Source organism: Euwallacea similis, chromosome 7 (assembly GCF_039881205.1).
Source record: "Euwallacea similis isolate ESF13 chromosome 7, ESF131.1, whole genome shotgun sequence".
NCBI lineage: Eukaryota > Metazoa > Arthropoda > Insecta > Coleoptera > Curculionidae > Euwallacea > Euwallacea similis.
The window spans coordinates 5,579,357-5,604,399 of record NC_089615.1 but is presented as its reverse complement, the minus strand read 5'-3'; the positions used below and the strand labels follow the sequence as shown (position 1 = coordinate 5,604,399).

Below are 25,043 nucleotides of genomic sequence, written 5' to 3'. Positions count from 1 at the left end.
AGTGAAAATTAATACAGTCCACTTTCGTAAACCATATTGTTGTTTTCATGGTTTCGTTTATCAAAGGAACCCTAAAACTAAAGGAGTTTGAAAAAAAAACATTTTAATTGCCAAAAACCCTGATTGAAATACTAAAAATCGGGGACTCTTTCAAAGACATTGATAAAAAGTTTCTTACTATTTCACTGGATTTTGTTTAGAAAAAAAATGTGTGAAATAATTGCAATTTTTGAAAATGTCAAAAACGGTGTTTCATTTAAATATTTAAGACGCTTTTGAAAGAGTTGGATAAATTGAAATTGAACATTAGGCTTGTTTTTGAGCGATTTTTAAGTTTCTATCCTCGGAGTACGTTACTGAAATAGCCCCGAAAGATCCCCGGAGTACGTCCCTTTGTGAAAAAAAATCCAGCTATTTAAAATTGGCATAAACCTGCTTTAATAATTTGAAAAGAAAAAGATTGTTTCTAAATTGGTGATGAGGTATATTTCCATAGTATTAATTTATTTCTAAAATATCCTATCATCACGGTACGCCAGTGATGACACCTGAAAATTGAATGAACTTTCTGAACATGAATAGAAAAAGTAGATTTTTGTGCTCTCTCATTGCAACTTTTATTATACAAACTGGTTTTATAAACAGCTATTTCTATATAAAAAAATGCATTACCTTTTGGGATCATGTACCTACGTCAATGGATTCTGAAGATTTTATTTTCAAAAGAAAGATGTTCAAATTTTGGACATAAGATATATAGTACGTACTTTTTTAGGTTTCACATACTTTCAAGAAATTCTCGTTATTTCCTTTGATTAGTAGACATTCTATAGCTATAATCTGTCTTTCTTGCTTTCATTAGATTTAGTTGAATATTGATAAATGTTTATTACGGGCGCGATACATGATTTTATTGCGAGTTTAATAAGTTTATTTATTCTTTTAAGGAAATTTCTGATAGGAATTATAACATACTTTCATCAGGCATCAAGTGTAACCTTCTTTTTGCTTTAATTCTAATTTTGCTGAGATTTCTAAAAATGATAAAAAGTGCAGTTTTTTTAAAATTTATATCGTTAAACTAATTCAGGCGCCAGACTTAACAGCTGGTATCATCGTACCTAAGACAATACCTTTATTCGACCATCTGTTTCAACCCAATATATGCACAAGTCGCAATTAATCCTACGTTACATACAAAACGAAGAAAGGCAGATGTTAAACCATTGAGTCGTCAAGAAAACCTGGGGGGTCAAGCGCACGTACGGCACGTTGCTGCCCAGGAAGGGAGTGACGCATCATCAACAAGCACCATTTGGCACTACCATCACCACCACCGAATCTCCCCCCTGGTCGCTTGCTTGCCTGATTGACTGACACTCGTCGCGAATTATCCGAACCCAGTGTTGTTTCGCGCTAGTAGTACCATCAAAAAGTAGTACCAGCGCCGCCTACTTGGCGCGTTCGCGGGTCGTTCATTAACATTTAGCACTTGAAAATCTCGTTATGGAACCTGTTATCACGTATTTTTAGAAACAACCCCGGAGAGTTGTTGCAGAGTAGTACCGCGACCTGCCTTAATGCCACGTGAGTGCGCATCGCGTTTGTTTTGATTTGGTGCTGTGTTGCGTGGTCAAAGTCGAATCGTGAATTTTCGTCGCTTCAGCTGTATTTAGTTTTTGAGTAAATGTTGCTTAAAAGTGGTTTTTCCGACACGAGTGACGAGTGACATGTTGGCACCTCGCAGTATGTTGAGTCAAAGCCATCGTAGCAAATCGGGTACCGTATCCTGCATCCCCTTGCATGTGAACTTACATCTGTCCACACTAGGGATTTTTCCTAGGAAGTTGAAGAGATGGGGATCTACGGGATCTTGGGTAATGCTCACTTTAGGTTTACAAAGTATATCCGTTAAGCGTTACCCACTATGACTATCTTAGAAATTGAGAGAGATACAAGATCTATTAAATACGACAAAAATCATAATTTTTGATTAACATTTAAAAACAATCAAAGTATTATTGAGTTGTTACTAGGTTATTACTCATCAATATTAACTTTTTTTTAAATACAAATCTGTAGCTGAATATAGAGGTATCTATAGTTATTCATTTGATGCAAACTTGATCCACCAACGCAGTAGTGACACGCATTCACATTAACCTAGAAGAGTCTCATAAAGTTTGTTAAGATAACAAAAAATACCTAGGTCCCTACTTTGAAAATTTTATGATATATTCGTAAGACAAGCCTTCTAAAAATAACGTCAAAGTGGGATCAATGAATAGAGATAAAAAAGATTTTGCAAAAACGCAAATAAATAATCCAGGAACATTTTTGGAAAAAAGTTACTATTGATAAGTTATGAAACCAATAATACTTTAGCAACATCGTTATTGTATATGAAGAAAAAAAAATTACTATTTTTGTCTCATTTAACCTACCTTATATCTCTTATAGTTGTTGTATAGTGATACCACTTAAAAGAAATACTTTGTACCCAATTGTCCAAAAATTCCAAAGGCTAAACTGAGAGTAGTATCGATTTGTTGAAGTTTTATTTCACGTTGGTACTCAATTTTTTTATCTTTTTTGATAATTGAAATGAAACAAAAGCAAATCACTTCCATTAACTTTTAAAAAATTTTAACTTTTTAGGCAATCTAATCAGTGGTATCTTAAAAAAATTATAACACGTTTACGTAGGTATACACATATTATCGATATTTGTTAAGTCACCTTCTTTACGGAGGAGTTAACAATACAGTCTCTTCACTGCTGGTGCCCCCTGTTTGGAAGGGTTCCTCTATAAACATCTGTCCTCAAACGAAACATTCAACAAATCATTCACTGTTTCTTCCTAGCCTGCGTAAATATGTTTGAATAAAAGTCCAGGTGTGACTGTTAGAAATGCATGTTAATCAATTAGTTTACCGTTATTATTTAAAAACCTTGTAAAGATAGAAGAACATTTTAAATAAAGAAGGTATAAAATGGAAAGAGAGATATAGGCTTAGTATAATTTTAGACCGAATAACCTAAAAAAAAAATTGGGATCCAAGGTTTTTATTTTAAATCGAATCCCCTTTATATTGTTGCATTTCCAGATTTTTCGCAAATTTTTAAGATTTCGTTTAAAGTACCCAATGTAAAATTGATATTAGAAATTTGGCACTTTTTGCAATTTTGACAGTCATAACCCCGAACGGTTCGATGGCAAAATAGATTAAATATATAAATAGCACTAAAATAAAAATAAATGGTATGCTATCAAAACACGTAAACGCAATTAGCATTAGCACATATTTTACGAAGTAACCCGTAAAATATATGGTAACGCTGACACGCAAACATTTTATGTTTTTACAGGGTGTCAGGTTCCTTTTTACTTTCATAAAATGTTTTGTGTTCCACTACTGAGAATCGATTTCTCGAGATCTATTATTTTTTTAAATTGGGAACTTTTCGGTCGTATGCAGTTCATCCGTTTGTGTCATAGTTTTACGGTAGGTTTTGTACTCCAAAGTTTCTAAACCGGAATAGAAATTTAAAAACTTTAGATTTATTCATTAGGAAAATCGAATGCATTATTCATAATTTTTTTGCAAATAACTAAAAAATGGCTGGTTATATAATTAAATTACACAATTTTTTAAATTGAACAATGAATTGAAATTCCGACGAATAATCCTAAAACGGTTTGTGAATATTAAAAAAAAAATTAATTATATTTTATGTATTTTCCTTTATTTATTTTTTTGTTATTATGGCTAAAACATACGATGTAGAAGAGGTTAATAAATGACGTGGTTGAATTCTGCGTCACAACATAATCTGGGAAATATTTTTCACTTTTCTGAAACTAAAAAGCCACCGTACATAACGGCGGTAAATGGTTGAATCAACACCCTAATGCTCGTGGTTCACCGCCTACTTCGAGTATTTTTCAATATTCACCTGTTATTTTGCACTAATTGATATTACATTTAACATAAAAAGTTTTTCATATATTTTCTAATGACAAACTAATGTTAATTATTGGCTATGTAAGGCTCTCACTTTCATAAATCCATACAGTACCGATAATATGAGGATCTTAGTTAATTTAGAACGTGTAATTACTGAACGCTAAATTTAATAGCCTCTTGTGAATACACAATTGATTGTGAAAAGAGCGCGATTGTGACAGCAGTTGCTTTGGAAAATTTAATTAGCAATTAGGCAACGCTTTATTCACGTTATTTGCAACATTTTTAACGCAAAAAACGCTTTTTTTTTTATTATTGCTATCTACGTAGATTGATAAGTTTATAGCAGCATCTCTAGTCGCATAATAAGTATAAGTCTAATCTCGTAACATTTATATAAATCACACGTGTCATACTTTAAATTTTCAGGTATTTTTACTTTTCATTTCAATTTAAAAACTGAGGAAAAAGTGATCTTGATCTTACCATTTGTATTTTTGGAAGATATTAAAAACACATACTTTTTTACGTTTAATGTGTATGTATGTATGTATGTATGTATGTATGTATGTATGTATGTATGTTTACGCTCGTTTTACTAGGCTGATTGTCCATCATTAATATGTATTTAAGAGAGAGTTTGGTTTAAAATACTTGAAAATGTGCTTATTTAAACTGTTTGCTCTGTTTTATAATAATAGTGCAGGAAATTATACTTTCGATTTCGGTCATCTGCTGCCGAAAGGCCGGATGTTTGACTTCACAGTCAACAATCAACTGCAAGCTTAGAACGGACTTTAATAAGATGAAATGAGTTCAATTAGTCAAAGGTAAGGTGATGCCCTATGTCTTCAAGGTGTTGTATTTAGACATGCTCCGTATGCAGTAAAAGCTCTAAGAAATTGAGATTGAAATTCATATTGCATCCGTTCACTGTATTATTTTGATTTAGAATAAAACTAAATCGCGTTAAAGATATTCAATATTATACGCAAATATCGCTGTATACTTATCTTCAGTAAAATTTTGCAATTTGCATTATATTCTCGCTTATAGAAAAAGTGCATTTTACTACACTCATTTAGCTATGAAAAGGAGTGTAATAGTAAGAAGCATGTTACCATCGAGACGAGTTTACGACCGAGCCGCAAGCGAAATCAGTTATTTCGTCGAGAAAAGTAACATGCCTTGCTTTCGATTATTGTACAATGCTTTTTCTGACTTACCCAGCTCGATAACATCAAGAGAATAAGAACTGCATGGGCCATTTGATCTAAAACTTATTGAAGTTTTACTAGAAATACAGAATAGAATAATTTGAGAGTATAGATTATTCGTATTAAAACTCCCTACTTCCAAATTTGTTTTAAATTCAGAACAGTGTTTCACAGGATCATCTAAAACGTTAAAAATTTTAATAAGTTGGGTGATAAGTTCGCAGCGATATGTGAGTTTTTAAGTAAAAACAGGCATAGGAAAATTTGAGTTAAAATTGGTACTTGAGCACTTAATTCCTTTAGCGGACTTGTCGCTAATTCTATATTACATTTACGTTCATTCGCACTCACCTGCTAAAACGTTTTAAAAATAAATTTGAACATGTTAAAAATTTAACCAAAAATTAACATAAAGCAAATGCAGGAAAAAAATATATGTATGTAGGTATAAAGAAATCTTTGAAAAACTAAATTAAGCCTCGTAAATCTTTGTAGTTCTTCTAATTTCATCTGAAAATTGGACAATAATTATTAAACGTCCACTCAAAAGTCGACTCTGAAAAAATGCAGGAAAAGATTCGATAAATGAGACGTTGTGAAACTCTAAATAAATCTTTTTTAAGCTAATCTTCATCATGGATGATTTTATGTAACATATCAATTCTCCTCCTTTCTCAACTCTCTCTTGTTTTTCGATAAGCTTTCATGTTTTCATGAGAAACACATCGACCATGCAAATAACCATTTCAACAAGTACTGCGCAATGATTTAGAATTTCAAATATTTCAAAAATAAAATAAGCTCCAAACACACATAAAACTGCTTAATGATAATCCTTCTTTAGTGCACTACTTCCTGATCCATAAAATGGCATGGCGGATCGCAGCAGTACGATAACATGAAAACGACTATCGCTTATCGTGCAAAGCACTCATCAGCACCACTGTATACCTTGAAGTGGCATGGGCTTAGCTACTTAACAATAGCAGATAATTACCGTTATGACCAAATTTATCGGACTAAGGTTTCTTCTTTATCGTCACTACAATTGTTTATTATTCAACTACGTATACAATTTTTCTAATATACCACCTGTGACATATACAGGGTTTACCTAAAGTTGTAGTTACTGCGTAAACTCAATAAAATAATAAATTTTGCAATAAAGTTCTGATCCATACATTTTTATTTTTAATTGTGAGATTTTATGTAAATTGAAAGTGTACTATCTTAAAAACTTCCAGTTTACATAAGGCATCTTGCAAATAAAAATTTTAAAAATTGAGTCTATCAGGCTTTTTAAGATTCTTGATGAAAGTCGTAAAAGTCGTAGCCTAATCTGTTTAATGCGCGGATATGGTTAGGAATTTTCTCTTGCTGTACTTAGTCTACAACAAGTTTAAATAACTAATAAAATACAGTTTGCACAGAAAATATAATGCCAGATCATTAAAAAAAACCTAGACGCAGGTGATGGCCCGTAAACGTAAAATTTTGAGATTTTTTTTTCAACACTAGTTAAAAATAAATTCATTATTTATAAATTATTACGCTTATTCAAAAATGTTCTGTAAATGATCTCTATCGTTTACCAGAAATATATCAATAGGTGCCCCTTGAATTCAAAAAGCTATAATTGAAAAACCTAAAACACTCGATGTCACTTTTAGGACTTAATCACAAATTCCTGAAATGCCCGATTTGGCCGCGAAAAATTCCAACGGCCCTCGTTAACGCAAAGAATGGCACGACCACAATTTGAACGATTGGCTCTCGAGAATTTCCTAATTCCGTCAATTAACGGATACTCGAATTAATTGGCCGACAGGTTTTCGCTATTGTTACTTTTTCAGCCAATTTTGAGCTTGGAAAGAATTAAAACTGCCGTTTTTAGATTGATCTGCCAGGGCAAAACAAGATTGGAGTATATGCGCTGGAAAACATGATTTTGTTTTTCATATAACTATTAAATTTTGATTTTACACTCAACGACCATTTAAAACATACTTTTTGTCTTCAAACTCTAATAGGTGAAGAGAAATTGCTTATTTTTCGATCACTTTCAAAGGAATGTCGAAGTCTGTTTCTACTGCGACCATAAAAATCCGCGTTTTTACTGATCATGTCGCCCCCTTCTTCCCCGCTTCCTTTGTTTGCTTAATAAGCTTGATTTTTTTTGCCTACCGGTAGGCCAAACAGTTTTATCACCTCTCTGCACAGTATAATCTCCTCTTCTATTCTTACTGTCGGTAGTCTTACGTTACCCCATTTTTTAACAAACAGAACAGCTGTTTTCGCTCATTGTACTTTATTTTACTTTATTTTTTCTATGTTCTACATCTTTCTCACACCATTTTCTACTTCTTTCTTACACCATTTTCTACTTTTTGTCTACCTTTCTCACACTATTTTCCACCTTTGTTCCCTCATCTATGAACCCGGTATCAAGATTACGTGATCTTTCACATATGCCTAACTGTATATGTCCCTCATTCCCTCTAATTTTAGTATCCAGGGCAACCTTATATAGTTCCATATATTACTGTTACCACATTTCTGTAATTTATGCGTACGAAATTATGTATCTTACGTAGCAGAGTCTAATATTAATTGGCGAGTCCAAATTTCATTAAACATACGTACGACAATTGAACATACATATATATATGAGCAATCAAAATGTCTGTCAATTAATGGCACACATTAAAATGAAAGAAAAAATGAAAGTTCGTCGTAGAAATATCGTACGACTCATCGACATATCATCAGTGAACTTTGGACCAATCAGTTAAGACCAGATGTGGCATATACACGGCGGAATGTAAATATAAACTATACCAAGAATACTCAAGCTTATTCCTTAAAGAGGGATGGAATAATTATTAAGACATAAAGATTTAAGATCATAGAAACCTCTATCGAATGCTCTCAACGATAGCAAGGAGAGAACAACATTCGAGATGTGGATTTATTACCGATTTCTAGCAGCTGGATGAACGAAGATATGGGTAACTCTTCCATGAAAAATGACTGTCATAGAGAATGAGAATTCTGCAGACAAAATTAGAAACTGTCCCACAGCTGGCAATTAAATACAGTCTCATTCCATTATTTTGCGAAATATTGCTTTAAATTAATTTTAGTGTGTACTTTATATTCATAAAGTAGTGGATAAATATTTCTGATATAATGTAAAATACCATCAGTTAATTATTAATGAAAGTATCTCCTCCGTTAGTTCGTAAATCTTCCGAATTGGTTAGTCTTAATATACAGAGCACGAAACGAGCTGAAACACCCTGAAAACCTCCGATTATGGACAAAAACAAGTAGGTGCTCTTTAGCAATTATGGCCAAGGCCGTCGTCCCTCTGATCGCCGATCAAACGATGCACATCGCAATCATTTACTTCGTTTTTTCCATCGAAGACCCGCGCGCACCTCCGATTAAATCGACTAAAAATACGGGCAGTAGGTATTTCATGCGCATTCCCCGCTGAAAAGGAAATTGCGCGGATGTTTCGCTTACGCCAGAGCTGATTTATCGACCCTTTGAATCCAATGGCCTTAAGTCGGGCGGACGGGAGGGCCTACTCGTTACCAGCCTGAGAGAATGGTTTCATTAACAACGACTATAAGAGAAATCAAATGAAATATAACGATCTAATTGCACCGATGTAGATCGGTAATCTGGTTTTAATTAAAACCCACCGCTGCACACGTATTCAGCGCCGGTCAGAGACATATTGGAACCGACCGTATCCGTCCGATATTCATCTGTAATTGGCTATTTGCTCAGGAGAGAGTTCAAATTGTAGCTCTCCAACTGAATGAGACTGGTAATTGGTGCAGAATCTGCAACACTGCACATTTATAAACGTCAATTAAGTCTATTGTTTCATAGTGATAAGGAATATTTTAACTAATAAAGCGATAATAAAGCTTGAATTGTTCTCTCAACCATCGCCGGCAATTAAAACATGTTCGACCGAATCCTTCAAACTTACAGCAATCACGTGGTAAAATTTCTTCAAAACAAAACTTTCATTTTTTTATTAAAGATATCGTTTGGCCTTGTTGGAGCAATAACACACCGACTAATCGTATTTACTATTGGACGATGTTTCCAACGCCTGCGAGGCGAAAAAATTCGCGTCGGCATTCATTCATGACATTGTCGTCGGCGATAAGTCAATTTACATGTAAACATAGCCTTAATTAACATTTTCTGTATACAAACAGTATTTTTTAAGTAGATATATCTGTCATAATATAGTGTGAAATATATAGATATGGATGTGCAAAGAAGACTTCATTTAAAATAAGAACATTTAAGTTCACAGAATAAGTTCAGGTAATATAACTCCATTACTGCATTTGACGTATTTAATTAATTCTATCATAGATTTTTCTTTTTATTTGTTTTTATATGCATTTTTTTAATTTTTCAGAGCCCTCTTGGTTCTTCAGACATCTCCCTGGACCAATCGTTGGCCTCCGGAGTAGACATGCGCACCAGTGCGGTGCGTGTAGCGGGCGATTACACCAAACGAAAGAACGTTTTACGCATGTCCACGGTAAAGCCCTGCAGATCCGAATTTCTGATACAGGCGGAGAGCAGTGAAGATTTCGCTGACTGGGTGAAGACATTGCAGCAGCAAGTGGCTGTTAGTACTGATGCCGAACTGGTACGATTTATGACGTTTTTTTGACCTCAGAATTCATAATAAGAGCTCTAAGATTCTGAGCTTTAAAGAAAATATTTTTATGGAGGTTATGATAATTAATTACTAGTTGAAGTAAATAGTAATAACAATGTTAATTCTACAGTGGCAGTAAATGTCTAAACGTTATTACGTCCGATTACAAATATTAAGTGATAGATGACGATGGAACAGATTGAATGTTCAATTTTCGGTCATTTTGTTAGGGTTTAATTATCCGCAACGTTTTTTAAATGTGACATATCCTATTTATTGTTGGATTTTTGGAATTGTTTCAAAATTTTACTCCCATACAGCGTAGATTGTCGGTATATTATGTTCGCCTTTTTTCTGTTGTAAAGGACTAGCTCTGCCTTGGCAGGAACCAAACTGTTTTATTGATATTTAGTCGACTGGAATAACAATACTTTATTTTTGCACTAATTCTTTCTAGAGAAAATGCTATAGGCGTTTTGGTCGGCGATTGGCGGACGTGTGATACCTCAAATTGGTATGTTCTTTCCATGTTCCACTCATCGACTTAAATAAGGATATATTATACCAATTTGGACTATCAAATGCATACCGTTTGCCAGCCAAAATCGTCTCAAATAAATATTTCGCATAAATGATTATATTTCGATTTTTAACTGTTGCTCTCAAAACCCCGTTTTCGAACAAAATGTCTCCATAATATGTTTAAATTTTGAAAAATATCAACTTGTGTTGGAAATTTGAGTATTGATTCATTTACAGAGTACAACTTTTGTTGCCAGTAGTTTTTCCCGATAATTATGCCTTAACTTATTATTGTCACCTGGCGTAAGTTTACTTCCCAAACAATAATAACATAAATTACCACACGTACTTTAGCCGGATTTATTTTTAGCATCAAAAATTCGCAGGTTATTTGGAATTGTATGCGAGCATTAGCTTACAGATAAATCCGCATTAATGCGATAAGTGTTTTATCTTTACGCGAGCTCTTAAGATTTATGACATTGTTGCCCCAGTCGGTCCAGGGTTTTCTTTGAATAATGTTTCCGTATGTGGAGTAATATGTAATTTGAGTGTATTTATTAATGATCAAGTGAAATGTGGATTAATACCATGGAAGTGGTTGTTGATGATTATTTGGTTGTGCTTTGGGTATGTGAAGTTTTTTGCGATAAGGTTTATCAGTTATTAATTATAACGTGGTTCTCAGATGATAATTAGTTATGTTACATCAAATTTTAATGCTGGAGTCTTCTGACGATATATTAGGTTTTAGATTTATTATATTTTCATGAGGTCTTATTTTAGGACCATTCCGGTAGCACACAACAAGCCGTCCCACAATTACATCCAGCGTCAACAACAATCCAAGTCCAAGGCAGTCATTTGTCGCCTCAACCATCGGCCAAAAATGGGAAATCATCGAGTTCCAGTCGGAATAGGTCTCCGACAGGCCAGTCACCTGTAGGTTGACTCTTAATTTAGAATTTCATATCACCTTAGGTGGAATTTTCAATCTAGAAACGATTTTATTTTCACAAAGTGGATCACTTAGAGAGTTTGCTGCAGTAATTGAAATTTCTTGTTTTCGACCATATATTTGATCCGGGTTATTTATGTCTAAGGAGCTTCTTGTTAAGCTGGATTTATGAAAGAAATTTTATCTTTAACATTCATTTTAGTATTGGTCGGAAATTTAGTAGTAATTTTAAAGAAAGATGGTCTTTTTAAAAACTCCGTAACTCCAAAAATAGCTATCAAATCGAAATTGTCGTTTGACTCTTGGCAGCACTTAAAAATATTTTTTATTTTAACAGGCTATATGTTTTTTTTAAGCTTTCTCTATTTGTCTTTTCAGGTTTTAGTATTTGCCTTAAGGGAAATCAGAATTTTAAATAAATTGAAGATCATTTGCTAGGCTTACAATTAAAGTTGTAATTGTAATTGAAAAATTTAATGCGAAGGAACATAAATGCCATTAATTTTTCTGAAGATAAAATTAAATTTCCTTTATAATCGGTGCTAGATTATCACACGAAGTTAATTTTTTGCTACGTTAATACTAAAATAGATACTGAAAATAAGATTTCTTTTGTAATAAGATATTGGTATCAAAAGTGAAATTTAATATCAACGTTTTTAAGCTCACGATTCATGAAGTCTTATTGCCTATAAAAATTGAAAAAGAATTGTAGTGAAAGATACTTAAAAGTTCATTACTGGAAGTTCTAGAGTTACCTTCAATTAATCACATTCGGATATAATAGATCAGTCCTAACAACTTTGTCAAAAAGATAATACTCATTTAAACGTTGAAATGAAAACACAGTATTGGTTAGTTTCGTGGTTTCCATGAAAATTATCTTTCAGGTAAAATTGTCAGCACTTTGACCTCGTGGCCCTTAGAAATGCTACAACTTTAAGGAGTACCAAATGTACGGTGAAACAGTAGCTTAAACGAAATTTAATTTTACCTTCAGAAATATTAATGGCATTTATGTTCATCCGCACTAGAGAAAGCCTAAAAAAAATAACACATTACATACTTATATTGCGATGTTTATATTCAACACAGTTGATTTTAATATTTAGGTCAGCAAGACCAGGAAACCCTCACACCAAGAGAACTTGGTTGCTATGACCAGCCCGAAAAGCAAAACGTGGAGGGGAAGAGTGGCAAAACAGTTCAAGAAGTTCAACCAAGGGGCGAGTTCACCATGTTCGCCCACTGCACCTGATGGGTAAGTTTTGCAAGTGCAAAGTTGTTGTTACCTATATAAGCGGCCGTATTTTAAGTTATTATAATATAAAATAGTTACAAAATGTATTCACTTTCAGTTGTCACCCTGTATGCGTCAAGCAATAATAGAATTTTTCCGTATATTTCAAATCTTCATTTGGAAATATCCAACAGTCACTTTTCTAATTCTAGATCGACTTTCGGTGTTCCGATCGAGCACTGCATCACCTCCCACCAAAATAGTTATTTACCGCGTTTCGTCGAGGTGTGTACCGACATAATCGACGAAAAGGGTCTCCAAGTGATCGGCATATACAGGGTACCCGGCAATAACGCCTCCATGACTGCTCTCTCCGAGGAGATTAACCGCAACTTCGACGAAGTTCCGCTGGACGATCCGCGATGGAACGACCTCCATGTGGTCAGCAGTCTATTGAAGGCGTTTCTAAGGAAGATGCCCGAAAGTTTGGTTACTTCGGCACTGTATCCCCACTTTATTAAGGTAAGTTGGGAATGAGGTTTAACACTGAAAGTATAATTCCCCTTGAATGCCCGCTCTTACGAGATTTTTACCGTAAATATGTCTTTTCTTTTAGGCTGACAAAATCGAAGACCATAAATTAAGGTTAGAGGAACTGAGAAAACTAGTGCGAAATTTGCCAAAACACAATTATCACACTCTGAAACACGTGATCAGGCACCTGAAGCGGGTGGCTGATAATTCGGACGCAAACAGGATGGAGGCCAAAAACCTGGCGATAGTGTTTGGTCCAACTATAGTCAGGCCGGAAAGCGAGACGATGGAAAGCATGGTGACTAACATGACCAATCAGTGCAAAATTGTGGAAAGTTTAATCGCCAATGTACGTCCATCAGTATAGTAGATTTGTACAGTGAACATCCAACTAATTTAAATGTAATTTCTAGGCTGATTGGTTCTTCCCAGAAACCGACAATGAGGCTGTTCTGGTGCCTTTAGCCGTCCCTGATTACTGCGATGACTTTGAAATGAACAACCATCAGGCATTATTGAATAATATTAGCAAATATGAAGGTAATTTATGAATTTTCAAAAAATTAAAAATCTGCAAAACTAAGAAAATTGCAGCTTTAAAAGATCAAAAGGAAAAGAACGGAGCCCTTCTTTCATCTTTATTTACGGCTGCTCATAGAAAAGTGATGCGAAAACCCTCGAGAACACACCATCATGAATCGATTAAAGACGAGCCCACTACTCCGACTAATCAAAGGACCTTTGACCATTTCGGCATCATAAGTGAGGCGGATAAGGTGAGTTTTTGCTTGAAAGTTGATGTTGAAATGATCTAAATTTCTGTATTACTCAGTAAGTTTATTTGTCTTTTCCGTTTCCTAGACGTCCGATCGAGGAATGGAAAGTGGCAAAATCAACTCAATTCCGCCTTCGACAGATAGCATAGAAGTTCCGAATGAAAATAAACAACAATCAGCGGCAGAGAAAAATTCGTGGTTCAACTACAAAACTGACCAATCCGATTTTTCTAGGCGGATCGAGTTATTTAAGAAGGAGACAGAGGCGATGTTACAGAAACCCAGGATAACTGAAATATCTGTGGGTAAGTCTACAATAACATGAAATATTTATTGTTTTTAAGTAAATGTAATTTTTCGTATGACAAATTACATTTTATTTAATAAAACGAACTTTGACAGGATGTGTATAATTCCTAAACGTAATTTCTGTCATATTCACAAGTGAAATTGAGAAATTTCAATATTGTTCTTTATGGTTAGGGTATTTGTCAAGATGATTCATGGTAATGTGTTTTAGAAGTCTGAAAAATAAATCATTTTACCAACATAGTTTGTATAAAAATCACAAAATGATTTCTATGGTAGTATGCCACTGTTTTTTGTTTACTCCGACATATATTTAGATTATTGTAATAGACATGTGAATGCCGTGCAAGAATTAAGGGAGGTGACTATGTATTATTTTTTATATTACAAGTGAAATAATTATAATTTGTATAAGCAAAACAATACATTTTCCTTAATTAGCATTTTCAAATGTTGTTCACAATTCCTTGTAATAACAACTTTTTTGTTTGATCAGATCCGCGTGGTCCTCTAAGTTCCTCGGCAAGCAACGTAAACACCACTTCGCGTCTTGTAGTCAAACCGCATCACGATTACCTACTGACCAAAACGCACTCGGCCACCAATGTTTTTTCTCGCCCTATTCCCTCACTTAACCGCAACAGTCTAAACTCCATGGACCCTACGCAATACAGCACTAGTAGTGAAGTCACCCGGCATTCTTACGGCGCCGTGACCAATAACAGCGTTGGTACCAGAGCACAGGGTGACCTCAGTAGTAGTTTCGACACCTCCAGGTACGGAATCAGGAGGGGGAGCTCAGTAGAGAACATGAACTCAAGTGCGTTGGATTTGAACTCAAACGGAGGTTTGAAGAAGACTAAATTTGAGAGTGAGGTAAATGTTTTGTCTATAAAATTGTAGTGATTTTCACAGAAAAAATTGTACAGGGCTATATCTTGAATTACAGAAACTTCACGTTTGTTTCCAAATCATTAGTGTCTGCTACAATATAAGAGCATCGTAAATAGTTAAAATCAGACCAGTTTGGTTTTTTATTGTATCTCTCTTGTATATTTCAGACTAGAATGAGTCGATATGTTTTCCATGGTTTTAAAACTACAGGACGGTTGGTTGATGTCTTGTGATTTTATTTTTAAGGGGTATTAATACTACCTACATTAATACCCTATAAAATCAAAAATGATGTAATTTTGCTTTTTGTTGATTTGGAGGGAAGTGTGAAACTTTTTTAATTTAAAGATTTTTAGAGGACTGATAATACTAAAGATATTCACTGGTGCGAAGAACCTGACATTCTACATATAACTGAATTAAACGTTATGTCTAGAACTCCACGTTAACGGAAATTTTATATATATTTTTTTCTTTTTCCTAGAACGACGGTCAAAGAAGAGGCTCCCTGGATTCGTTACACAAATTACCCACGGATGACGGTAAGTCGATAAAAAAAGCTTTCGCCCTCTATTTCCCTGTTCACGTGCGTCCCCAAACGCATAAATTAGAAACGTGTGTTCGCACTTAGATTTATTGTGGCACTCTGTAGGCGCAAATGCTCAAAACTTGGCACCGATCCCCGGTTGGAGGCCTGTGCGGCCTCCCTCGGCGGCACCGCAAAGACCTCCCCGAACCCGACAATTATACAATCGTCTCTAAGTTGCTAAAAATAAGGTAGAACAACGACCCGCTGCGTATTACACGTAACTTGAAGTGAGATTTATTGGGAAAACTATCAAGTTTGTGTGTGTTATTAAAAATATATAATATTTTAAATCTTTAAGAACTAACACCTTTATTTTTGTATCGTGAGTCAGAAGTGTGAATTGAACATACTACTAGACTAGAGTTCTAAAACACATCAACTCCATTTTTGTTTAGATCAAGTCCTTCATATTATCGCGAATGAAGTAGAAAGCTAATAAAACAATTTATCTCCCTATATCGTGCAAATAGTGTCGGGAATAGTATTTTCCTAATGAGTGTGGAAAATAATTTTCACACCTGTGACGCACTTATTTTTTGTATGACTTTTGTAATGTGCTTACGCACGTTACCTATTTTTTGTATATAAGAAATCATGGTTCACAAGTGAGGTCAGATAAACTCTGCTGGTACTTAACTCATTCCATAAAAATAGAATTATTGCTGTTAAATTAATTTTATTTCTGACAGCAATGCTTTTTTTATAGGATAGTTCGAGTCCCTGTCAGGTATACCTAAACCAACTTAGTGTCTTTCTATTAAAATTGATTTAAAATTATTGTTTCCCATTGTCTCACTTCTGCTTAAGCAACTTGATATTTCTATTAGCGATTTCGACTGAATGATATTCACGAAATACTTACTGTCTATTTTTGTGTCGATTTGAAATCAAGCAAATCTAGAATTTTGATTTTACACAGTTAAAAAAGACCAAGCGTCTATATTTTCGATAATGTGTTACTAGTCTCGCCCATTATATCTGTAGGATCGACCTACAGTGGTGAGGTAGTTTAGGTGTGGTTCATGTGCCACATTTATTCTTTATGCCTAATTTATCCTTTTTTCATTAACAATCTATGCTCCAAGAAAATATTTCTTTAAGAAAACTGATCCGATTTCATTAATTTTTTCGATACTTGGAAGGCAATTTTATTCGCATTGTAGGGTATGAAATGGTGTTTTTGACGGTTATTACTACTTAGAATATACAAATACAGTTAAAATATACAGCACAATTAAACATCGTGTTGCGTCGGCTACATGAGATGTATATACGGATGCGGAGTATTCTGAATAATTTACGCATTGTAGAGCTATAAAAGTATACATATGTATGTATATGGATAATCTAAAATCCAATTATCCGCAAAATTTACAAATATTTCGTATACTGACCCCAGTCGAAATCGCTAAGTGCTTCCGTCCAGCTAACAAAAACACCAGTAACTTGTAACCCCGCATAGCAGTTTTCTCGATATTTAACTAATGTTTGACAAAAATAACATTGAAATTAAATAGACAATATCAAAAATCTTCTTATATACGCACAACTATTAGAAAATATCTTCGTTCGGACTGCAAAACATCGTACAATTAGAATTTTGTCTATTAAAGGATTCACAGTCCGAGTGGTGATAGGTTATTTCAGCACTCACAGTAATATCAAACATTTTTATAGTACAAATGATCGAACACCCTTTCAATAAAAATTTCACTTTTTTTACCAATATCAATTAACTTAACTTCTGCTATTCTCTAAACTATGTCTTAATTACCAAAACTCCGATAACGAATTATTCTTATTCTAGAATCCCTCCTGAGCACGATGACGAAACTCATAGATCAAAAACTGAAGGAGAAATCAACGGATGACATCCCGTACGTAGACGAACCGTCTCCCGAGAAGCCACCAACAAGAGCGATCAATGAGATCAAGGAGAGCAAACCAAAAACTAACGATCTCTACAAAAATCCCAGCCTGCATAAAAGCCAATATTCATCACTTAAGCTATTCAAACCGACGCTGGACCAAAGAAAAGAACTGAAAAACGAACTAACTGAGAAAGAAGAGGACACTAAAGCATTAGAGAGTGACGTGCCCGACAACGAGAGACACATATCTCTTACTCTAATTGCTCAAAGTAGAGCCGGTTCGAAACTGAGACGTTCTGAATCGCTAAATAAGCCTGAACGAACAATCACTCCGATCAGCGGCAAAGTCAGACGCAGCGAGAGTCTGAAACGATCAGATAGTTTGACCAAAACAGAGAAAACCGAAAGCAACATCAACAAAAGAAGGGAGATATTGGCGTCAGGGAGACGGTTGAAGGAATCGACAAAAAATAAGCGCAAAAACGGAATGCCCGATCGCTCGATCAAAAGGAGACACACGGTGGGGGGCACCAAGGACCCGGACAAAGTCACTTACTTGATGGACACCAACAGAAACCAGGAAAATGACCCCAACATCGAGAACAACAAAGACAAAGGGATTAGGACGAGTTCGCCGGACTTGAGTTCAACGCGCAGAGAGCGCTTTCTGTTCGAAATTAACCTGATTGGTCCGGATAACATGGTGGTTGCGCTACGGCAACACCTGATTGGCTCGAGGCCGCAGAGTTTCCCGGAATCGAACGTGTTCAAGATGCCTCTGGAATCTCATGTGTGACTCTGTGCAATAGGAGGGCGGTGCGACCATATTCGGTATTCTAAAGAATGTGATATTAGGTTTTAAGGTGGGCGACAGGTGAAGAAGCGTTCTGGACGATGTTTTAGCGGCCAAGGACGGTGTTTTAACGGTAAACAAGGCCTCGATGGGAGTGTGTATCATAGTCCCAGAGGGGCCGCTCCTGAATCGTGACGATTGTTTTTTTTTCCATTTCATGCTCCTCGAGTAGCGAATATGGGCGGATGCGTTATGGTTTCGGGTCGTTTTAGGTTTTTATAATTGTTGCAGCTTCCAAACACACATAAAATGTCTGCATAACAATATCAAAAATATACTACTACGTGACGTTTTGATTTTGAGTCATCTTCAACATTTTTTTAAGCAATTTTCTGTAATTTAGCGAATTTGAGGCATAACTATAATAAATTTTAGTCTCGATAGTTAGCAAATATTTTTACGAATGCAGGGTTGCCAATTCTAATAGATACTAGTGGCAATATGGAAATTCTGTGTGAAACACCCGATAAAATTTTATATTTTTTAAACGTATCAAAATCCGCGTTTTAAATGTTTTAGAGATATTCACGTTTCAAATTTTGCAATGCCTTGAATCGTAACATCTATACAGTTTGAGTTTGTGCCAAAATGATCATATATTCTCATCTTGTCAATTGAAGACTTGGCATTGTCAAAGCTATTGATATTTTATGTGATAGATGTCAAAGTTTAGGTTAGTTCAAGTGAGTTCAAAAACTAGAAATATTACGGAAACTAAAAAATATACAAGGTAGAAAAAAAGGGTTGGGAACACCCGAATATTTCATTAAAAATATATTAACGTTTCTTATTGACATATGTCAAAATGATGACATCATAATTCGTTTTTTTATATCGTAAGATTCTGTGAATCCTTGAATGAAAGATCTTTTAACCCTCGGGGCAGGGCGTCCATATTTAGTACATAAATGGAGGCGCCGGATCTCGCAGACTTTAATCAAAATGTCTTAAAAACGCAGGCAAGTTCAACTTTAAAATTTGTTGAGCATGCACTGAGACGCAAGATAAACAGCTATTTAAATCGTCCGACGGCTATCGCCTTTGACAGAAATTTGCCGAACAATAATTGGCGCGTCAGGTCTAAAAAACCCGGAGCCCTGCCCACAGGGTTAAATCTTATTACGCATGTAAAATTTTAAGTGACTTTGATTCTCTTATTTTATGAGTCAAAATACTTCAGAATTTTTTTACAATATAAAAATTATCTCCCAAATCACTATACTTGGTAACCACAATAGTTACCTTTTAAGAAACAATATACTCATTTTCCCTTTTAAGCTATAGTTTTGACAGTTACTACTACTATATCTTTAGTAAAATTGAATTCAACCCGAGAAAAATAACGCACCCCGCTTAGTTACTATCTTAATGAAGGAGAAGTCCATTATATAGTTCTGGCTAAATAAATTTATTTTTGCTTTATTATTTTTCTACGCTAATGGGTAAATTGTTATTTAGATTTCATCTGCGGAATGCAAAACCTTGTGAAGGAATTCAAAATAAAATATTAATTAAACAATCTGAATAATATTTTCATCAGATTAAAACTGCGCATTTATTTGTTTATTATTATTATTTCTATTCTTAGCTCGCTTATTTAAATTGTATTATTGTGATTCTTAAGATAATTCCAATATTCTGAGCAATTACTGAATTTGTGATACATGCAATGATAGTCCTATTTAATCATGCGAACACTTATTGTAAATAACCTTATTATTTTTATTATTATTATTATTATTATTACGTTGGTCTAAAGTCTTATTAAATAATTATTTCGCACTTAGGTTGTTTAAATAAAATTTATCTTCTATTTGTAGCAGTATGTAGATATGGTATTTAATTAAATTTATTTAGGTATATCGGTATTATTATTATTTAAAATAATAATTATTATAAGTTTTGAACGGGGCAATAAAGTGAAATCGTCTCAACGAAAAATTGTCGTCTGATTTGTATAAAATGATTTAAACAAGGAAACGCTGTCGACTGTTACAGAGGCGGGGCTACTCTATTATAGGCTGTTAGTGTCTTGCCTGATGTTATTGTTTTCTTAGTTCTAAGGATAAAATGTGTATGTGTTGTTGTAACTTGTGACATTTGTAAATACTGAATTGATAACCGGATATTTTGTATATAATAATAAAGATTTTCAGATTATGCACTCACAAATTGAGCCTTATTTCCCATTTCTTCTGAGGAAATATTTAGATCTAGATCATCGTTTCCGAAAAGGGCCATTGCTTGCCTTCTATAATTTGGAATTGTATCTGTTCTGATTTTTATCTCCTTTGGAAGACTTACAAAATTGTAATTACGACCACAATAACACAAAATCTTTCTGCAAAATTCTGCAAAAAGTTGCTAAGATATAGGAGGCTATCTGGTCATATTAATCTTTAAACTTGTATTTGAGAATCACAATTACGAACTTCTTAATTAAGTAGTTTGTGTAATGATATGCTACTATGAGATATTTTAATTGCACCTCTTAAAGGAAGTAAATGACGATAATGAATAATTAAAAAAGTGAATAACGCAATTTTTCAAGTAATGTGCGGCGACGTTAATGAGTCCTAAGGAAAATTACTGTTCATGAGTAATGTATGCATGTCTAACAAAATATCACTAATTTTTCTTAATTGCCGGAATTATTAGGAATCAAGGATCAAAATGGCTTTGCCGACTTTCAGAGATTTACAAAATTGATAAACTCTTTTTTTTTAACTATAGTAAGCTCAGATTATTGAATAGATATTACTAGCTGATCGATGGAAAGTGTAGATGTTATAATTACTATTAATAAGAAAACAAACAACTTATGCAACAACAAATCACGCATAAAAATAACAAATATTTCTATAATAGTATGTGAATAAAGAACACATTTTAAACATATGCTAGCGTAAAAATGACTTTAAAGAAGTTAGGGGACTTCTCACAAAAAACTCGACGGTTGCCACTGATCGATTGGGAAAATTTAAACTTTTGAATACTTTTGGTTATTTTTTTTAATTGCGATTATTTAAAAAGCTTTTTAATTCGTTTTTATCACAAAATAAATTTTGTTTTAGTTTTTGTGTATATTCTGTATATAAAAAAGAAATCGGAATTTGCTGTTTTCGACTCTAAGCTCTTTAACCACAACGTCTTTATCAACGATTGGCTATCATGCTTCCATAGCTTAAGGCATTGACATTGACATTGAATCAGAAGACGAAATCTACATCAACTGGTTGCTTTTAGAAATTTATTAAACATTTGTTATTAGTTGATTTAGTATGCGTTCATCTCAAAGGGTTCTGAAAATAATTCCAAATTTATTCTAAAAAATTCTAAGTTACACCCAAATCCTTGATGTTTAAACCACCTCTAAAATAAACTTATGACATTTTATTTCCTCTGAACTAAACTATGCAACAAAATATCACACTGCGTAATATTTTCGTACTATGGAAATATTGCGTAAAATGTGGTAAACGATTCAATTAGTTTTTCTTGAGATAGTGATGACTTTACTTCAGCCGAAAGTTGAACTTGTCGCATGAAAATCAATGCGATTTCTAAGCTATTTAATTTAAAATTTGTAAAATATTTTCTGTTGCTCAAAATTTATTCACGAGAGGAGTAGCCAGAACTACGTGGTTTTTTTTAAATATTAATATATTGATTATTAGGAATTATGGCAATAATTGAAACCTAAATCGCACGTAAAAAATTCTGCATGCTTCCGGAAATATCCGTTACTAACTATTAGCATATTGTATAGATTAACTTCATTTCGCGAATATGTACTGTAAAACAACTTACGACAAGCTTGTAGAAAGAAATATGTTTCCTCTTCTAGCTCTAGAAAAACCACCCTGTAGTCAAACTAAGCAAGAATGTTTATAAATACAAAACTGACTGCTATTAGTGACGATTAATTCATTCTTATTGTTATTCAGTGTAAAATCTGTGTAGTATATGTAGATGAAAAGCCTGACTTGATTTAAGAATGGACCACCCAAAGACGACAACTTCATTATTTTGCAAATGATGGGTATTTTATAAAAAATGTTAAATGGCTATTATTTATACAGTGAATAACACTCAGATAGAATTTAATTATAATGCTGTAAACAAAATAATTTTGCCTCTAATACAAATAACTGAAAAATAGTTTTTTTAAATCTACAATTGAAATCAAAATACAATTGAAAAAATGGAAATTGTTAAAAAAACAAAAAATATTCAATGTTCTCAAAATAATAATGCATGTTTTTTTTTAATAGAAAATGTAAATGTCAAGAAGTAAATAGCATTTGTGTATTATAATTGTTTAGAAATTTGCAATTTTCTACATTTGATTTCACAATAATATGTTTCAGTAAAAAATGAACAATATGACCAATTTAACCTATATAAATATTGTTCGATAAATATTTTCTAACAAACTTTTTTGGGTTGGTGTTATTTCAGTTTATATTTGAACATAATTTCGAAATAAAGATTGTATATTATTATTATTATCATTATTATGATGATGAGTATTATTATCGCTAATTCATCCACGTTACCGTGGGCAACGTGAAAGGTGAACGCGTCGCTTTATAAGTATTCTTACGTCGCGTATGTAAAATCTTGTCATGTTTTTACAGTTGCAGACAAATATTTCTTACTATTCTCTTACTCAGTGTATAAAAAATTCTATATTTTCTTATAAAACCAAAATTGGTTTACTATGTAGAAATGATACTGATTTGGCTTTAATAAAAAATATAGCAGTGACCCAAAATCAAGGAAAAATTGCTCCATCAAATAAAAAAAAAATAACACTTAACGTTAATGTTGACTTGAACATACTCGCAATGTTAAATGTTCTTCGATGTAGGTAGATATCTTTGTTTCGAGCTACACACATTGCTAAACGACAATGAAACTCAATGTCGTCCGCACAGTTTAATGATCTGTTTTTGAAGATTGCGCGGAATATAAAACGCTAATTATCTAACAATAGACAAAAAGGGTGGACGTTTACTACGCTATTCTCATTGAGACTATATATTATAATATTATTGTTGTCTTCCTTGTGGAAGGATTATTCCTTGCGGAAAGATGAGGTTTGTTATCATACGTTGTAATGTGAGAATGAGTTTTTCCGCAAATATGTTACATTGACTTTTTTGATAGAATACTTTAAACATAAGCTACATATCTCAGCCTACGAAGAATGTAGTAGTAGTTCAAAAGCCACAACATTGTACACAGGGTTAGCAAAAAAGCCAGTTTGAAAACATGATATTGCTCATTCACGAATTTGCCGATAATGTGATTGCGGTCAAATTTCGTCAATCGTGCTAATTGAGTTCCGTTTTTCAAGTTTGGAATTGTAATGAGTTTTTTAGCGTAAACGGAAAATTTAAAATAAATGAATTTTCAAACGGATGAATAATTCATATGAAAATGTTAGAATATTTTTTATAAACCGTTTTGTTCTCCAGCAAGATATTAGTGCCCCGAGAAATTGAATATATAGCAGACGAACGTTCTGTTTCACGTAATATGTATGTGAACTAGCGTAATAAAAAGTAAAATGTCAGCAATTTTCCAAAAATAATATAAATTTGATGTTTAACAACTTGTATGATCCCAGTTGCTTAAAAAAACTACAGCATAATCTTCCCTTGTTGGATGTTCTTGATTTAGTTTAACAACCGTTTATGATGTCGTTGCTTGACAATTTTCAGATTGAACGATAAAAATGGGTATTCATCATATTATATATTAATTTCATGACCTCTTTCCAATAACGAAAGAACTCCCGAGGATCAGGATAAAAAAATTCAGGCATAACATCGCGGAAGATCTTAAACAAAAAGAAACTAACAAACAAACGAAAAACAGTTAACAAGGACAAAGAATTGAAAATATAAAAAGCTGAAAATACAGAAAGCCGTGGGCATGAACTAGCGTGCAGTAAAGTACCCCTGCTGCAGCTATTTGGAGTTTACTTAATTAGGCATTTGCGGTCTTCGACCTTAATTTTACTTGTTTACTATTACACCTTACTTGTTACACCCTACTTATTACTTCACACAAGAATAGATAAGTCCGGTTTCAACAATTATTTGATTCTTAGTTGTAAAAACCCATGTCATTAAATTTTTTAATTTTGATAAATTTAATTAAAAAATATGTACATTTTTAAACAATATTGTCGAATTAATATTAACGGGAAGTACTCTGAGTAAAATTGAGCATATTTCCATTTACAAAATCAATTAATAAACGTTCATATTTGAGGTATTATTTTAAAATCTGATGAACCAAGAAGCTTTGAGGAAAATTTAACAGATGAACTTATTCGACTAAGTTAAAATGACAACGGTGCTGTTTCTGATAATTGCGTTGATATGTTATATGTATATAATTATTGTATTACAGTAAATAATGTTAAATATCAATATATATATATATACATGTATCCGGGTTAAGGACTTACCACCCTTGTAAAATCTTTATTTCTTGGCCAATTTGGACGTTTTTTTCTTAATGAGATATTCAAAATATGCATTTGTCCAGTAGGTACCATAATTCTTCACCCATAATCATGGCTAACTGCGTGAATTTT

At 33.5% G+C, this 25,043-nt stretch overlaps 2 protein-coding genes across 19 annotated transcripts in view; both read left to right on the top strand.

Moving 5' to 3' along the window:
• RhoGAP19D (Rho GTPase activating protein at 19D) overlaps nucleotides 1-25,043 on the top strand; it is a 161,761-nt gene that overhangs the window by 107,224 nt on the left and 29,494 nt on the right. For 15 of the 17 annotated variants that reach the window (XM_066391957.1, XM_066391955.1, XM_066391960.1 and 12 more), the window contains 11 exons: nucleotides 9,636-9,872; nucleotides 11,193-11,348; nucleotides 12,477-12,625; nucleotides 12,817-13,126; nucleotides 13,221-13,487; nucleotides 13,552-13,678; nucleotides 13,733-13,914; nucleotides 14,000-14,219; nucleotides 14,720-15,099; nucleotides 15,602-15,659; nucleotides 17,514-20,602. In XM_066391957.1, the coding sequence (XP_066248054.1) occupies nucleotides 9,636-9,872; nucleotides 11,193-11,348; nucleotides 12,477-12,625; nucleotides 12,817-13,126; nucleotides 13,221-13,487; nucleotides 13,552-13,678; nucleotides 13,733-13,914; nucleotides 14,000-14,219; nucleotides 14,720-15,099; nucleotides 15,602-15,659; nucleotides 17,514-18,373 (2,946 nt within the window). In that variant the 3' untranslated portion in view covers nucleotides 18,374-20,602. Of the gene's footprint in view, nucleotides 1-9,635; nucleotides 9,873-11,192; nucleotides 11,349-12,476; nucleotides 12,626-12,816; nucleotides 13,127-13,220; nucleotides 13,488-13,551; nucleotides 13,679-13,732; nucleotides 13,915-13,999; nucleotides 14,220-14,719; nucleotides 15,100-15,601; nucleotides 15,660-15,769; nucleotides 15,895-17,513; nucleotides 20,603-25,043 lie in introns of those variants that run through there. The other 2 variants (XM_066391965.1, XR_010752211.1) reach the window with 2 other exon arrangements.
• Nucleotides 24,891-25,043, top strand: part of Cox10 (Cytochrome c oxidase assembly factor 10) — a 127,633-nt gene continuing 127,480 nt past the window's right edge. For both annotated transcript variants that reach the window (XM_066391977.1, XM_066391976.1), the window contains exon 1: nucleotides 24,891-24,901. The gene's annotated coding sequence lies outside the window, so the exon portion shown is untranslated. The remainder of the gene's footprint in view (nucleotides 24,902-25,043) is intronic.